Source organism: Xenopus tropicalis, chromosome 1 (genome assembly GCF_000004195.4).
Source record: "Xenopus tropicalis strain Nigerian chromosome 1, UCB_Xtro_10.0, whole genome shotgun sequence".
Taxonomy (NCBI): domain Eukaryota; kingdom Metazoa; phylum Chordata; class Amphibia; order Anura; family Pipidae; genus Xenopus; species Xenopus tropicalis.
In genome coordinates, this window is record NC_030677.2 from 156,585,440 (window position 1) to 156,599,104 (window position 13,665).

General features: G+C 37.1%; 1 protein-coding gene across 4 annotated transcripts in view; it reads right to left on the reverse strand.

The window, feature by feature from the left end:
- Positions 1-13,665, reverse strand: part of LOC100145162 (E1A-binding protein p400) — a 62,603-nt gene that overhangs the window by 40,401 nt on the left and 8,537 nt on the right. For 3 of the 4 annotated variants that reach the window (XM_031895120.1, XM_031895116.1, XM_031895117.1), the window contains exons 5-19: positions 13,204-13,514; positions 12,309-12,590; positions 11,134-11,319; positions 10,654-10,794; positions 10,366-10,444; positions 8,550-8,587; positions 7,486-7,543; positions 6,458-6,636; positions 5,434-5,611; positions 5,204-5,340; positions 4,370-4,539; positions 3,155-3,326; positions 2,219-2,355; positions 602-788; positions 227-393 (exon numbers count right to left, since the gene is read on the reverse strand). In XM_031895120.1, the coding sequence (XP_031750980.1) occupies positions 227-393; positions 602-788; positions 2,219-2,355; positions 3,155-3,326; positions 4,370-4,539; positions 5,204-5,340; positions 5,434-5,611; positions 6,458-6,636; positions 7,486-7,543; positions 8,550-8,587; positions 10,366-10,444; positions 10,654-10,794; positions 11,134-11,319; positions 12,309-12,590; positions 13,204-13,514 (2,422 nt within the window). 4 annotated transcript variants of the gene reach the window in all.

A 13,665-nucleotide genomic window follows, 5' to 3' on the forward strand; every position in this document is an offset into this window, starting at 1 on the left:
ACAGCAGAGAGCTGCGTGTCTCTGGCACATGAATTACAGACACAAGAAATGTTTTCACAGAAACAGAGAAGTTAGTGCAGCATTTCTGTGAGTGCTTATGGCTGTATTTACATAGACCTTTCTGATAAAGCTTACTTAGTTTTTACCTTTCTTTCTCCTTTAACAAAGGAACACATTCTTGTGAAACTCTGGAAAGTGTAAGTATCACAAAAAAGTAATTAAATACCTGCTTGGTTTGATTTTAACACGACTGGGTCTTACAGGTGGATTGGGGGAATTATAGATCTCCTGAATCAATTTCCTGGTCACTTTCTGCTTAGGAAGCACTTGCGCTTCAAAACGAGTCATATTATTCTCCATCCCAATCAAATTAAGGGAGGCCAATTCCACATTCTAAAGTTGAAGAGGAGAAAAAAAAAAGACATCTATAATGCATGGGACATTTAGAAGACATTTTATTTTAAAAACAATAACTTAACAGCTCAAGCATGCGGGTGAGCCCATTGAAATAATCTGCTCTCAAAAGACAACACAGTTGCAATTCTATATACATAAAAAAAAATAAAATAAATATAATGCTGTAAAATGCAATTGTTCCCACCTTCCATGGATCACGCAGCAATGCACGAAGGATTAGAGACGCTGTTTTGTATTTAATGGCTTTAAGAGCATAAGAGGAATGTTTAAGGCGGGGATCCACTAGCTCGGTGTGGTTGCAAATTCTCTGCAATTGCATTAGAACATGGAGAACACTGACAAAATGTCCTCCTTTCAAAGCATCCTGTGTCCTATTGAATAAATAAAAAGAAATGTAAATAAACATTTACAGAACATTCAAAGCAGTCAATCCAATTAACAAAAATGTAAAACATTTAAAAAAAAACCCCCCGTTGATTTACTAAAAGGCTTAACTGATGAGGGGGTATCTGGATTCCCTTAGCTTTTAATAAACCTGCTCCTTTAACACCAAAATTATTTCACTGGTGTTGAATTTGGATGGATACCGAACACTCCACAAAAAAAAAAAAAAATAGTTTTAATACAGCTCTTAGATCTATAAGGGTCTCTCTTTAATTGGGGGAACATTGCCTTCAAGCTATTAAACAGTTCAATACTTAAAAGTAAATTGTTGAATTGTTCAAGCTTCGGTATTGTTTTATACTGGCCTAGATGTTATCAAATACAAAGTACTGTCTCATTATGTGTTTATTTTAAAATAACAGGCTGGCTCAAAAACAGACCGTCAGGCTGAAGAGATGCAGTTGAAAAATTGTTTATTTAATGGGGGAAAAAAAAACCCACCTCAAGGAAAGAATTTGTAACCTGCCTTAAGGCCGTGTGCCTGCACCCGGGCCGATGTAATGGCTCCAGAGGAAGACATAAAAAGAGGGATTTTTGTTACTTACCAGTAAAATCCTTTTCTCTCTTCATTGAAAGGGGGACACAGGCACGCCCTCCCTGTTTATAATTGTTAGTGGAGAACTCCCCTTGGAGTGTTCTCTGTGTTGGAGCTCCTCCGTGAACTCTCCCCGGTGGGGGCCCTTCCAGCTCCTTGTCCTGCTTGACATTGGGTAATGCATTTTTCCTATACACCACGGGATAGCGTTGTAGCCCAACCGGTCAGTTTCCAGTTAACTGTTCGTTGTTTTTTCCTGGTTTCCTGGTTCATTATCTATTCTATACGTTCTGGGTGGTGACAGCCTCCCAGAGGGGGTGTAGCCTGCGGAGGAGAGATGGGCTGGCCCCCTGGGAGGGCTGTCAAGACTCTTGTACTTTTAGTGTCCTGTCCTCCCGGAAGGTGAAGTTAACCCTCCAGTGCCTGTGTCCCCCTGATAATGAAAGAGAAATAAATGGTTTGTTTGTTGTAATATTGGTGTGTAGAGAGCCATCTCAGTGCATTTTGCCCGATTCTCAGCTTTCAGTAGGACTACACAATAGAACTGCTTTCAGATAAACTATTGCATATCATACTCAATTTAAGTGGAGGAGTCATGACCTGGGTGAGCAGGACTTTAATTTTTAATATTGAGTGCTATTCTCCTATGTTACTAGGTGGGGCATGGAAGCATTTTTAGCAATACAGGTGGTCAGGGAGCTGCTATCTTGCTACCCTACCATTGTTCTATTGATCGGCTGCAGGAGGGAAGAAGAGGGGGTGATATCACTCCAACTTGCAAGTGCAGCATTTCTAGCGTTAACATTTTTTAGATGGTCTTACCCTGGCTGCATCATAACATCTTCATAGAGAGCTCGCTGGCGGTTAGACAATTGGCACTTGAGGACATGCTCAGACTTCTTTGTTAACTGCCTTTCTACATCTCTCTTGGACCGCCGTAGTATAAAGGGCTGTGTTGACTACATTTACAAAGACAAAAATATAGCACTGGTCGATTCTATATCTACTACTTCAATTAAAATACAGTAAATCAATACATAGAAGATTAAATAATTATAAGGTGGTTAGGCCCTATGACAATGGAAGGGGTCACTCACAACTATGCAAACATCACCCAGAGGTTAGGGTCCACACATTTTTGCATTTCCATCAAAAACCACACAAAGAAAATGAAATTCTAAACATATTTCCAGCACACCTTCATTAAAAATAATAATAGTTTTAAAGTTATTTGTAAACATAATTGCAGTTGTAAACGCAGTATTAGTATACTTCTTTCTGCTGTCTGTACTCACTCCCTGCTCTTACTCTTGAAACAATGTAGCACTAGTCAGTTCTATTTCCAGTCTGCCAGCTCCTTCTGCTACATTGTTAAAAGAGTTACAAACTGAAGTGCAGAGAATATAAACAGCCAGGCATCTCTCTTCTAGACTCACACTTGCATATGCACAGTAGAGTAAAGTTTTATTCTGCATCCAAAAAAATGTGGAGAGAAGCGTCTAATGAAAATTTAACAAAAAATTAACTAAAAAAATTTAAAAAAAGAAAAATATAAATTGCAATACCCATGTATATGAAAATGTTCATAAAACATTGTTAATCAAAATTTGTAGACATGTAATCTTTTAAATATTGTAAATAGAATCTATGGCACTGATCAAGTTACTGAGTGCTAGCGCTGTTGATTTTATATTTCTGGGTTTCAGGTTATTCATTTTAGGACTAATTCTTGGAGCACAAAAGGATGCTTTAATTTACCCTGTGCAATCTAATAGAAATTGTGTGTCTGTAGTCGTGATCTTGGTCATTTTCATTCACTGGAAAATCCAAGTATGCCCTGGACAAGCCGGGAATGAGGAAGTGCACCATGGTCCACAGTTCCTTCCATGTGTGGGGCAGTGGGTTGTCCCTGAGAAGCAGCCGGCGCTGGCTAAAATGAAAATATAAAAGTTAAGATACAGTCTCTCCTTTATTTGAAAGTAGTTATTTGTGACTTTATGTTTGATTTGTATATCAGCTTAATGAGTGAAAGTTTTCATTTTCTTTCTATATGGTAAATAATGAATACTGAATAAAAGTTTTTACCAAGCTTAGAATTGCACTAGTGAGCAACTTGTTTCAAAACAAATTCCACAACTTTGTTAATGAAGGAAAGAATACAACCAACCTGGGTTCAAACTCAATTCCTGAAAGATTTGTGTACATGAATTATAATGTTCATACTTCATAGCCACAGAGATAAGGCTAAAGCCACAAGGGTTTAATGTAGCTGTTGTGGATCTCCAGGCTTAGGGGTACTGGGGCCAGAAAAAAGTATGTAACCTCCCACAGTAGCACTGCAGGAAGCTTACTTGTCCATAGGAGAACATGTTCCAACACTAATTGCCCAATCTGGCACTAGCTAAAAACATATTTTTAGTGACCGGTGTACGTAGAACACTATGTAAGTCTTCAAGGGGTGGTTTACCTTCAAGTTAAATTTTAGTATGTTATAGATTGTTCTAGTCCATGCAACTTTACAAACAGTCTTTATTATTTATTTTTGATAGTTTCTGAATTATTTGCCTTCCGCATAGCTGCTTAAATGTCAAACAGCAGAGCTGCTTAACAAAAAGTTGAATAAAAAAAAATACACAAAAAATGAAGGCAAATTGTCTTAGAATATTAATATCTACATCCTATTTAAAGTTAATTGAATGGTAATCTACCACTTTAAGTGTTGTTTTATGTAAAATGCCTACGCCTAAGGTTGAACTCTATGGGAGTGGATTTTTTTAATTCTTTTCATTTATTCATTCTAATACAATAGTTTTAGAGACCATACAGTCTACACTGCTGATAACTGTCATCTAAATGTGTACAAATCATTACATATTAACTTAAATACATGAAATATCCATGATTCATTACAATGGTAATTACAAACAACAGAGTACATTTTAGCTATTGATAAATAGTGAAGTAAAACTTCACCTTGGTAAATTTAAGATGGCCTCCCAGTGCATTTCTGTCATGTTTTTGATTTGATGTACTTCATCCAGAACTAGATATTTCCACCTCATTTTCTTGAAAGCCTTATGGCTCTTAAAGAACTGCTTGTATGAGGTAATACAAACATTAAAGTTGTTCGGTTCATTCCATGTCTGTACCAAAGGAGAGGAAAAAAAAAACATTATCATACAACCACTTATGTAAACTGTAACTAAGAGCAGGAACATTCATAAACAGTGGTAAAATAGCACTGAGCTAAAACTAATAATGGTTACTTTCTGCAGTGCTATATTACACTGGGGGATACAGACTACATTGGCAACAGGTCACGCTGCAAATATAAGACCTTTGGACTGGGTCTTTAAGTCTTAAATGTGTGCTCTGTCCCACTGCATTAAAAGAATATATCACATCTACCTGAAGTACGAGTCCCACTTCAGGGAACAACAGTGGGAACAATAGTGGGAAAATCCAAAATAGTAAAGGGTCTTAAGACCAATTAACTACCTTGCTGGCATTCTGTAGCAAGGACAAATGCTAAATACACATGATGTTGGTACAAAACAGCACAAGCACTTCTCTAGCAGATGAGCAAGTGTGTGTAGTAGTTATATTTACTCTGGCATGAAAATAACACAAAAGGCTGACAAATAAGAGAACGAGCAGCATGAATTTAAGGAAATAAAATGCTGTTTACAAGAATGACCAAGTTTTCCAAATGTGTTTTCCCATAACCATCAAAAAATGTTTCACATTGTTTTGGGGTCACATACAAAGACATTTTTAAGATAGGATTCTTTTACTTTAATGCCCTACCTGTCTCTTTCTTCTGAGTTCACTCTGACTGCCAAAATACAAAAGAATTTTTAGAGCTGGACACCAGCGTTTGAGTTCCAACTCCCATTTTAATATCTTGCAGCTGCGTGCTACAATTAGGTATGGTCCCCAAACTCCTAGAAGAAAACATAAAACCATAAGAAAAATGTTCTCTACTATGCATTTGATCAGAAATTATTTTTTTTTCCCCAATACTACCAATTTCTTACCTTCATTACTTGCTAGATGTGAAAACAGTGCAATCACCTGGATGTTCTTCCCAAGGCCTGTTTCATCAGCCAGGATCCCATTGAGGTTCTTCTTGTATTGCTTTACTAACCACTCCACTCCAACTTGTTGGTACTCTCGGAGGGTGCCATGGAGTAGAGGTAGCTGGCTGGTTTTCACCTGAGTCACACAGAATCCAGAACAAAAAATCTGTTAAATCAATTCTTAACACTGTTGAAAACATTAAAAAGACATATAGTGATTTGTCAGATTTGAGGTTTTGAAAATGTGCACATTACGAAATTATTAAAACCAACGGGTTTTTTTATCGCAATTTTTTCTACTCAATTGCTAGCATATTTTAAAAAACACCAACTGAAAAAACAATGACTTGTTCTCAAGTAAAAACAGCATTGTTCCATCCATTTCCAATGAGGCTGTAAAAATTTGACTGTTTCAAAACTCTCAAAAAATACAACTGAATGAATGTTGATATATTGAATGTAGATAATACACTTCCCGTGAACTTCTATTGAAGCTAGATAGTTTTTAGCTGGCAATTTTTTTCATTTGAACATTCAATATTTTTTTGATTGCTAAAAATTAGTTAAAAGTTTAGCTGTGATTTTCTTGAATTGCGGGAAAAAAATATTGAATTTTAATAAGTAAACCCCACAGTGTTTATACACCACTAAAAATAGTGCTTTTTCTACTGCTGTAATAAAAATCTACACAAAACCCTCACTAGCACCAGGCAGCCATTTTACTTCTAGCTGGTTGTTTTCCCAGGTCATGTTCCAGAACCTATAGAAAAAGGGAGCATGAGCAGGTAGCTATGTTCATGTCCTAAGAGTGGTCCTATCTTTTTATCACATATTGATGGTTAATTGCATTTGCTGCACAGTATTTCCCTGCACTAAACAAGACGGCTTTTAGCTACCAAAGCATATTTTGGCAAGTGCTGGTGCCCCTCATTTTTGTTTCAGTTTAATTAGTGAGAAGCCTCCTTTAACAAAATTTACTCACAAGACAAGAGATGCGAGAACTGCCTCGTGGAAGTAAAAGTTCAGCTGCAGCAGCAACCTCAGCAATGTCACGGCAATGTTTTCGTGCTCCTAGCGGAGTTGTATTGGAACCTTCAATAGTCAAAAGGGCCTCTATCGAAATCACAGCTTTCTGGTTTCCATCTGCTTTCACAGCATTCTCTAAAAATAATTACCAAAGTAAATTAACACAATGATGGTATGACCAGTTATGTAGGATCTACTTTATGAGATATGAAAGGACCACATGGGGATATTTATATACTTTGATCATTTTTGTGAATTTTTAAAAAGCCATTGTCCAACTTAATTGTTAATATTTCCCCAAGCTAATTAAATTTTACAAGAAAGCAGCCAAAACAAGGGGCTTAATTCCCAGGTGGTAATAAACCAATTAGAAATCAGTCATGTGTGTAAATATTTAGTAATGAATCTGCGAGCAAAGTTAAAACACTCTATCGAATGAAAACAATGACAATACCGTTTTAAGGAAGGGCCCCTCAATTACAAAATATTACTAAACTGCTATTTATAACATCTAATATCAATATCTTATGTGATGTGCGAGTTTAATTAAACTTATTTCTATTTAACAGACATCTAGAAGAATTAAGTCCCAACAACATGTGAAATGTCTGCTTTAGGCCAAAGTTATTAAGTTACATTCAAATTGCTTTTTAAGTGGGTGAGGAAAAAAGAAAATTGCAAAGCTTCAGAGGGTCACTGATTTTTATGGGTACTTAATACAAAATTTTTTAACTCAAAGATTCTGTGAAGGTAGTGCTGGTTTAACAAATGGATCCTGATCAAGGGGCTTTACACAGTATGGCCACCTAGAATTGTTCTGTTCGCTTGGGCTGCAGCTACTCATCTGAAAATACACCATACACTGGTAAACACTGTGCCCAGATGATGACATTTTAAAAAAATGCTAAAACACTCAGCACTCAACACAGTTTAGATATCCATACAAAGATACATTAATAGAATTTATTGAAAAAAGGGTCAAACCGTTATTCTCCACTCTGGAACTCTCAGGATTAATGTTGGTCCCTGAAATAGCTTGGTCCTAAAACAGAAGGTTCAGTTTGTAAGCTAGAAAACTATTTGTAATAAAGTACATTTACTATAAAAGTCAACAGGGTTTTAATAAAATTTCCTTAGAATAATTAACAAACATTCCTGTAAATCCAGGGTATTTTCAGAAACGCTGCACTGACTTCTCTGTAAAAAGATCAGTTGTGTCTGTTTTCCTCTGCCACAGACACGCAGCTTTCAGCTTCCTGCTCTCTCCTGCTCCCCCCTCCCTCAAGAATGCTAAGAACTCACTCCCCCCCCTTAGGAATGTGGATCTGAGCCAATCAGCAGAAAGGTGACTCATAGTCTAACTAACTGAGCATGTACACTTGGTCCTGGTGTCTGTGCAGGAGCGAGGCATTATGGGAACTTTCTTTACACAGCTCAGCGTTTTTTTCTTCCTGTTTGGCTTCAGATCTTCTGAACAGGAGAAATATGGGGAGACTTAAGGGCACTATTGAGACAACTGAAGGTATGCCTGCAGCTTGAGATTAACTCTTTACTAGCCTTTCCTTCTCTTTTAAGAGTTATAAACTTTATATCTCTACTATTATAGTGTTTTAAGTGTTCTGGAACTGATACAATCTGGATGAAAACAGACTGATGGAAAAAAGGAGACTACAGAAAAGCAAGCTGAGGTATAGTAGATATTTTTTAAGCACATGTTGTACCTTCAGTAAACCACTTAGTAGTGGTAAGAGTATTAATGGAAACAAAACAACCCCAAATGAGAAAAGTAGCACACTATTGTGTAAATATCTGGATGGGTGTTTGTTGGTGTGCTCAGTTTAAATACAATTTACCTTCTTGGCACGTAGTAGCACATTTGGAACATAAAGCATAGTGAACAAATAAGTGCAAGCACACACTGCAATCTTTACTTGATATACAATATCTATCTTTAAAAATGATAAGTTTTAGAATTAAGGTACACTAGAAACCACATAGTGAATAATACTAAGTACAGGGAGGACTCAAAAATAAATGAAAAAACGCACCACTTTATTCTGCGCATCAAGCTTTTTAGGTTCAACACCTAGAAAACAGAACATACAGAAAAATATTTTCAATAAAATGGTCAAATGTAATATTTATCATAACGTACACATACATCTGGTAATCATTAGTTTTGCATGTATGTTATAATAAAATGCTTCTATTTCAATGTTACCCTTACCCCATCTGTCTCCATACACATAATACTAGAGACTTAGGGGCAGATTTATCAAAATGTGAGTTTAAAGCTTAATACATAAAAAATGTACCCATGTTCTATTCACTCCTATGGAATTTTTAGAAGCATTATCATCAAATGGTGAACTCTAACTTTCACCCAATGATAAATATGCTTCTAAAAATCCCAGAGGAATGATTAGAACACAGGTAAGTTTTTATGTATTAAGCTCTAAAATAACCTGCCCCGTGTTACTGCATACCGGAACTGTTTATACGTATTTATAGTGAGCAATTGACTGCATACTTCACCTATGCCATTTTCTAGAGACAATTGCAATATTTTTTTATTTATTTTTTTAAATGTTTAATTTGAAGTTTACCACTTTGAGAACATCTTTTTCACAAGTCCCTATTGGCAAAATCAACAATATGGACCGGTTTAAAATTGTTCCATTAATCTAAATTTCCTAAGAAAGTAATAGCTTACACAGTGGTAGGATAAAGGGTCATGTAAGTGTGTACCAATGAAGAGGTAGATTCCACTCAATGCCACCAGCATACAATATATAATTTAAAGTGCCAAGTTCCTCTAAGGCAATCTAGTGTCATAAATCTGGCATGCAGTTTTCATCTTTTTCCCTTCAGAACACAAGAAACTAAAGAAACCAGGTACGTAGATGGGGAAACCAAATAGCAAGTCTGTGAAGTCTCTTTAGTTCTGTGTACATATGTAGTACATTCCAAAATAAACTTGTAAGGGTTGTGGCACACGGGGAGATTAGTCACCGTGCGACAAATCTCCTTTGTTGCGGGCGACTAATCTTCCCGAAATGCCATCCCACCCACTAAAATGTAAATCGCCGGTGGGATGCAGTATGTCAACAAGATTGCATGAGGCCTATTCCCACCTCTCATCCAGCTAAGAGAGAATACAGCACCAGTTCTTAAGTCTGGCCTTTCCCTTGAGTGCAAATCTGTACTCCAGTACTAACTGAAAAAGTACTTTTCCATTTAGGCAGAAAAACAAAGCAGTCTAAAGACCAGACACTATCTACGTTGATATTCCCTTACCCACAAGGATCCTAAAAACAATTATGTGGTTGATCCAGATCCACAGTTTTGCCACCATTTTATAAGTACCCTAGGTGCAGCTGTGACAGTCAAGTCACAAGCCTGAATAAATAAGTAATATATACTCCTTTATTGATGTGTTACTATTCATACATTTTATCCTAGGTCTAGCATTTTTGAATTTTGAATTTTTTTTTTTTAAACTGACAGTTTTTATTAGTTTTATTATCCATGTTGCATTACATCGTTAGCAGATATTCACTGCAGTAGTCTGCATTACTACAATCATTATTGATTGGTATTGAATCTTTAATTTTTAAAGACTCAGCTTTGTGTTTTCAGATTATTCAGGCAGACAGACTGGGCATTAATGACCAATTTCAAGTCATTCAGTCTTCGATTTTAGCTTTTTCTTGCTTTTTTTCCCCTTTGGTTAATCCTTACACAAAAGTTAACCAGATAGGTGTGTGCGTGTGTTTTTTTTTTTTTTTAACTCTGTAATCCATCCACTCATCCCCAACTTTTATGAGCACACACTGATACACTAGTTTAAAAAGACAGGCTTACCTTTGTGTAGTTTTTTTTGCGCGGAGAATGCTCTTTTCATCTTTTCTTGTAATTCTACCTGTAGTTTTATTTCAACCACCTATTCAAAAAGAAGCCAAGAAGGGAAGAACTGTAATCTCTATCACATATATTTTGCATATGAAATACTATATTATAAGAAATACATGCACACACATTTATATTTAGGAACATAATTGCACAAGTGTTTATTGAAAGAGAAAATACCCACACACCACCATGGAATTCAGGATCAGGATGTGCTTGTATATTTTCAATGAGACACTTTACCTGTTCTATATTGGACCAAAAGTACTGTATTTCCCGGGCTGCTAACCATGCTATGCGTCGTAATCGGTCTTCATCCTCCTTCTTGGCTCTGGCATCTTTCTGCTGTTTCTCTTGGCAATGCCTAGCAGCTGTTCTGACCAGCTAAAATACAAATGCAATATCATACTTAACACTTCATGTCACACTAACATACTGTCAAGTATCAACTTAAAGAATAATGATGCAAATGTATTTAATAATACTAAAATAAGATTTAAAGGTGTACAACAGATTGCACTGAAATACTGCATTTAACACCCATAAGTGGGTCTCGGCCTCTGTACACAGCTGAGGCAGCCCATGTCTTTGCAACTCATAGGAACTTTAAGGTGCTGAATGAATCAAGCATAAATGTATCTCATACCCAACTGTGTATAAGACATTTTCAATACTGGATGTAAACCTTGTACACTAATGGAACTACTCAAACTTTCTAATTACCTTCTTAGCACAAGCCTGCTTCCACAACCTCTCTTGGGCAAAATCAGCAGCCATCCATGACATTTCTTCCAGAAGATAGTCCCAGTGAGACTTAGTTCTGCAAGGCTCTTGAAGCCTGGGCAATCTTCTTGGTGACCACATGCCTTCCTTTCGCAGCTCTGCAATGCGCTGATGGATATGGCTTTCCTACAAAACAAAAAAAAGGCCCCTTACTCTCTCTGCTGCAACTGAAACTATTAAATGCAATAAATTCTTTCCTTCCTAATTAAAAATGATTACTTTAATAACTGATTTTATCACAGAAAGGATGAATGTAAAAGAATTTGTAACTTTGCGAATCTGAGCACAAAATCATGTACAATATAAACATTATTAGCATGTTTAAATTTATAATTGCATTCTGCAGTCAAACACCTTTTGGTCTAATTCAGATTTAAGTCTATGCAGGTAATCTGCTCCAAGAATGTATTGTTGTTTAACTAGAGGGTAAACATAAGAATGCTATAAGGGTAGGTTTCAATTAATTCAAAAGCCCTTGCAGAAATAAAGAATTTAGCAGCATGAAAAGCTCTAGTACATTAAAGGAGAAGGAAAGTCTAAGTAACTTGAGGGTTCCAAAATGTTAGGCACCCCCAAGTGACTTTAATCGCTTACCTTTTACCCCGGGCTGGTGCCCCTGTTCAGAGAAAACCGAACCGGGGGTAGCTGCAGCAAGCGCTTTCTCTTCCTGCTTTGCGCTTGCGCATGTGCAGTAGAGTGAAAAGCCGAACTTTAACAAAGAAGTCGGCTTTTCACTCTAATGCGCATGCACCAGCCCAGGGATTTTGCCGGCAGAAGAAACACAGAAGAAGGAAGCGATCGCTGCAGGTACCCCGGGCTGGGGCATTTTTCTCCTAACAGGGGAACCAGGCCAGGGTACAAGGTAAGCAATTAAAGTCACTTGGGGGTGCCTAACATTTTGGAACCCCCAAGTGACTTAGCCTTTCCTTCTCTTTTAATGTGCAATGTTCCCTTTAAAGCAGTGTTAAGGCAATGGATAGGGCCATTAAGTAAAAGCAGTATTATAGTATACCATATAAAGCATGTTTAATGATTATATTGAGAGACAATTTTAAAACACTTAACACGTTAAAAAAAAAAAAATCCTCTCTTTTTGGAAGTAGCTTAAGTTTTACCTGTTCTACTGGTTTTGGAACAAGAGCTTCTTGCTGAGCATCCCCAGGAACTGGTGCAAGGCATTGAGGTTCCTGAGACTGGGGACCTGCCAATCCAGGGGACCGTGAGGCAGGAGATACTGCTTTGCTGGCACCAGGTGATAATATTCTCTTTGGTGAAACAGCAACAGCAGGTGGTACAGAATCCGGAATGCTGGGCGATGGGGATGTTAAAGAAGTAGGTTTTAAACCTACAGAAACTGCAGTTTTAACAGAGTCCGAGCCCATCTTGGATGCAGAGGCCTATAGCAGAATGAAAATACTGATTTAGTCAAAGTAACAGACTTAGCTATTTGACTGCAAGCCAAATTATCTGTCCTAGGCATACCAGCACCCTATATATGAAATATAATAACCTTTTAAAAGCTTACATTAGCTTCCTGTAAGTGTCCATAATAAGTAACATGGCTCATTCTGCTCAGAAAGCCTTATTTTGCACGTTCTTTTTTATGGCTGATGCATTATATATGATGGCAGACTGCACTGTTTGCTTTAGAGTAACGAAGTATTTTTTCCCGAACATAATCGGTCAAAATAATGCTCTTTTGAAAGACATACTTTAACGTTATATATATGGAAAATATGGATAAAGCCAACACAAACCAGCAACATAAAAAAACTAATGTTTGTAAAACACGGTGTATTTTTTACATCTGATTAGTTTATTTACTATAATTTGTAAAAATCAATGTTACAACATAATATCAAGCAAGCCCTCAAGACGGTAAACAATATCAATTAACTTCTTAAATTTCAGATATCCAGGCTTTTCTTTCGAAATTAGCCTTCATTTTATTACTTCTATTAAAATATATGCCTAAACAGAAAAAAGTGCAAAAGCAGCCCTTTTTCATACCGGCACTGGAGGCTGTTTCAAGGAGGAGAAATGATCTACCATCTTCTCTTGAGAAGGCTGAGCGCTTTGGTTGTGCAAAGGTGGTTGGCCAGAAGACTGTTTCACCATAGTCTGGGAATGGGCCTCTGTAATAAGCTGTTGCTGCTGTGCAAGATGCATAGCAGTCTGCACAGAAGAGACTGGCATTGTAGGCAGCTGGGTTCTGAACGGTGATTGTGGCCCCGCAGCATTCTGTAACATGGAAATCTTTGCAGCATCGTTTTGCTTGTTAGCAACAGAAGTACATGTCTGTTTAGAGGGGGACATCCCAGCTGTGGAAGAGAAGGAATTGAGTAACACAAAAGCTGCATGATTAAAAACTAATTACACAACAAGATTTTACTTTTTCGCATGCTAAATAGCATCATTTGGTGGGGCTAAAAGGGCTTACAACAAGTTTGCAGTTAAGATTTCCCTCAGTTT